This window comes from Asterias amurensis, chromosome 7, assembly GCF_032118995.1.
Source record: "Asterias amurensis chromosome 7, ASM3211899v1".
Lineage (NCBI taxonomy): Eukaryota > Metazoa > Echinodermata > Asteroidea > Forcipulatida > Asteriidae > Asterias > Asterias amurensis.
In genome coordinates, this window is record NC_092654.1 from 6,107,693 (window position 1) to 6,111,184 (window position 3,492).

Below are 3,492 nucleotides of genomic sequence, written 5' to 3' on the forward strand. Positions count from 1 at the left end.
CCCTAACAGCGGCGTGACAGGCTTCAGCGTCAATGTACTTTCGGATTCTACCAATATTTCGGAGGTGGTAGTTAGCTGATTTGCAGACTGATGTGACATGATCACTCATCGACATAGTATTGTCGAAGACAACACCAAGATTCCGGATGGAAGTTGATGGGTGGAGTGTGCTGTTGTTTATAGGGAGAGTCAGATGGGCAAGATGTTTGTAGTTACAGCTTGAAGAGGCAATGAAAAATTCAGTTTTCTCTTCGTTTAGCTGAAGCTTGTTGCTTGACATCCAGTGTTGAACGTCACTGATGCACTTCGAGAGCTTGAACAACCCACATTCTGCATCATTGGGGATTTTGGGGTCAAATTCTACGTAGATTTGGATGTCATCTGCATACATGTGAAACTTGACCTCATGCTGACGAAGAAGATCACCGATTGGGGACAGGTACATGGTGAAAGCCTGAGGACCTATAACAAATCCTTGCGGGACACCGAAACGAAGAACAGTTTCATCGGAGGTGACACCGTCAGGTAGGATAACCCGACTCTTGCGATTGTTGAAGTATGACGTGAACCAGTCGAGCGCTGTGTCGGTTATACCAAATCTGTCATGGAAGCGTTGCAGGAGGGTTTGGTGGTCTAGGGTATCGAAGGCGGCGGAGAGGTCCAGCATGACCATGAAAATGGCATTGTTTTTGTCGATTGCTCTAAGGATGTCATTTTGTACATGAAGCAGAGCAGTCTCGGTGCTGTGATTGGGCCTGTATGCTGACTGTAGAGGCTCTGCTAGCTGATGTTGAACAATATGTCGGGATAGTTGTTCGCAGGCGATCTTTTCCATAAGTTTGGCTAGGTACTGGAGATTAGAAATGGGGCGATAATTTTTGAGTACTTCTTTATTAAGAGATTGTTTTTTTCAGGCTAGGAGTGATGACGGCCTTTTTGAATAGCTCTGGGAAAACACCTGATGTCAGTGAGGTATTTACAATCTCTGTTAGCTTCGGTAAGAATGTAGCCGTATGCTTTTTGAATACCCAAGTTGGAACTATGTCGAGCTGGCACGATTTTGTCGCCGAGTTTTTGATCACTTTATGAAGGTAATCTTTGGTGATCGGCATGAAATGCGCGAACTGAGCACTTGGGGGGCATGTATGCAGATCAGCCGATGAAGTTGAATCAAGTTGAACGTCATCCATATGAGCTCGGATATTTTTAATTCTGTCAGTGAAAAATTTACTGAAAGCATGAGCAAGAACTGTGGGCGAGTCCTGGATTGATGGGGTTAACCGGGGTTTACCAGTGAGGTTATTGACGATGCGGAAGACTTCATTTGGACTGGATCCTATCAACGACTCTCTATAGAAGACAGATTTAGCTTTGACAAGCACTTCTGCAAGTTTGCGTTTGGATTGTTCGTAGTTCGTGCGGTCACTGGGTAGTCTGGACTTTCGCCACTTGCGTTCCGCTTGACGACGTCCGCGTCTCGCGTCATCAACATCGTTGTTGTACCATCTTGGTTTAGCGCGTTTGGGCTTTGGTTTAGAAGTCAACAACGGTGCATAGATGTCTAGAGCACAGTTAACTGCAGAGTTAAATTCCACGACTGCCGTGTCAACGTCGCCTTCACAGGTGACATCGTGGAGACGTTCTGTTAGTTCACGAGCAAAGGCATTATGGTCAATCTTACGAAAATCACGGAACTTTGATGCCATGAGCACGGGTTGAGGCTTAATGAAGTGAAGTTTGCAGTTGACAACACCGTGGTCAGAGATGTCATTCATGTCAACTGTGCAGTCACTGACCAGTTCGTCATTATCAGATTTTACGATAATGCCGTCTAAAGTGTGTCCAAGTTTGTGGGTAGGGCCAGTAACAAGTTGTTTGAATCCATAGGCTGTTAGTGTAGTGTGGACGTGAGATGTATCAAGTTTGTGAGGACAGTCAAAGTGAATATTAAAATCACCAAGGCAGATTAGTTTTCCAGGTAGCTCATCAATGTATTCGATGAACCGATCGAAGTCACTGAGAAATGTAGATGTCTTAAGTTTGTTTCTTGCAGACGGAGGAGGTCTGTAGATTACTGCTAAGTGGAGGTGATGCGTGGTATCAGATATAAGAGCATGCTCAAATGTACTTGTTTCAGAATTGTCACATGGAACATGTATTAAGTGAAGCTCGTCACGAAAGATGACAGCAATACCTCCATGCTTGTCCCCGGGGCGCGGAATGTTAATGCACATGAACCCAGGTGGGGTTATCTCGTTAATGATTACTTGATCATTAAAGTCAAGCCAAGTTTCTGTTAAAAACATTATATCAATGTTCTGGAATATAATGTAGTCGCAGATGATCAGGGATTTGTTGCAGGCAGAGTGGACGTTCCAGTGGGCTACATTAAGATAGCTTGATTCATTGTCTTGCGAGGGTTGTGACATAGATGGTTGCAGACCATTTCGGACATTTGGAATAGTGCTCTTAATTTTACGGTGGCGGATATGAGAACCAGCCCGCCGACTTCGTAGATGAAGCAGTCCCAGGTCCTTAAGATTTTGGAATACATGGGTTGGCAATGTACACAAGTTGTTGCTAGGTTTTAGAGCAAGAAGTTCAGATCTAGTGTACAGGAGAGATGGCATTGAGTTTGTTTGTTCAAGCTGTACACTTTCATTCATAGTGACGTAATAAGCAGAGTCAAGCATTGTTGTGTCCATGGTGATAACAATGCCCAACGGAGTATAGGCAGACAAAGCGTATACAAGACTTACTATTAGCAAGGTGACTGGAAACATCCTGCAAAACATCCAGAATATTTCAGCAAAACAAGGTCTGATTTTTCCTTTACAGGTCCTAGCTGATGCACTACACCATATTCGAAGCTATGTCAAGAATTGGGTGGTAAAATCCAAGCATAACAAGAATATTTCATTGAGATTTCCGGAGCAAATTCTCATAAGCGGCAGCAGCAAAAACAGCGCCCTCTTCCAAGTTGAGCATCCTGAATAATTTTCCTGTGTGGAGTCATGCAAAATTCGCAAAACCTTGGGAATTACAACTTTTTGGTGCAAAAGTGACGTCATAATTTGACCACTAATCGTCGATTACCGCCAAAGTAAAACATTAAAGGGGTTCAAATTTGCACCGGCACACTCGGGTGGGGTATCCGTAAGAAGTAATCACGCTAATTCGGCTTTTCGGGGTGGCTCAAAAATTAAAAAGTTTATTCCCCGGGCAGGGAAAAGGGAAGAGCGGCCATCTTGTTTTTCTAGTAGTCAACTCTGGAAATCGCGTTCTGACGGTGCAAATCGACCAAGTTGAGCATCCTGAACAACTTTCCTGTGTGGAGTCATGCCAAATTATCAAAACCTTGGGAATTACAGCTTTTTGGTGCAAAAGTGACGTCATAATTTGACCAAAAATCGTCGATTACCGCCAAAGTAAAACATTAAAGGGGTTCAAATTTGCACCGGCACACTCGGTGGGGTATCCGCAAGAAGTAAT

General features: G+C 44.0%; 1 protein-coding gene across 1 annotated transcript; it reads right to left on the bottom strand.

The window, feature by feature from the left end:
* Positions 1–893: 893 nt before the first annotated feature.
* Positions 894–2,705, bottom strand: LOC139939543 (uncharacterized). Its single transcript, XM_071935544.1, has one exon. It carries the CDS (start codon positions 2,703–2,705, stop codon positions 894–896), a length of 1,812 nt encoding a protein of 603 aa, XP_071791645.1.
* Between the last annotated feature and the right edge of the window lie 787 nt (positions 2,706–3,492).

Bases quoted from the DNA above. Each gene is read 5' to 3' on its own strand.
- LOC139939543 (XM_071935544.1), bottom strand. From the start codon at position 2,705: ATGGACACAACAATGCTTGACTCTGCTTATTACGTCACTATGAATGAA.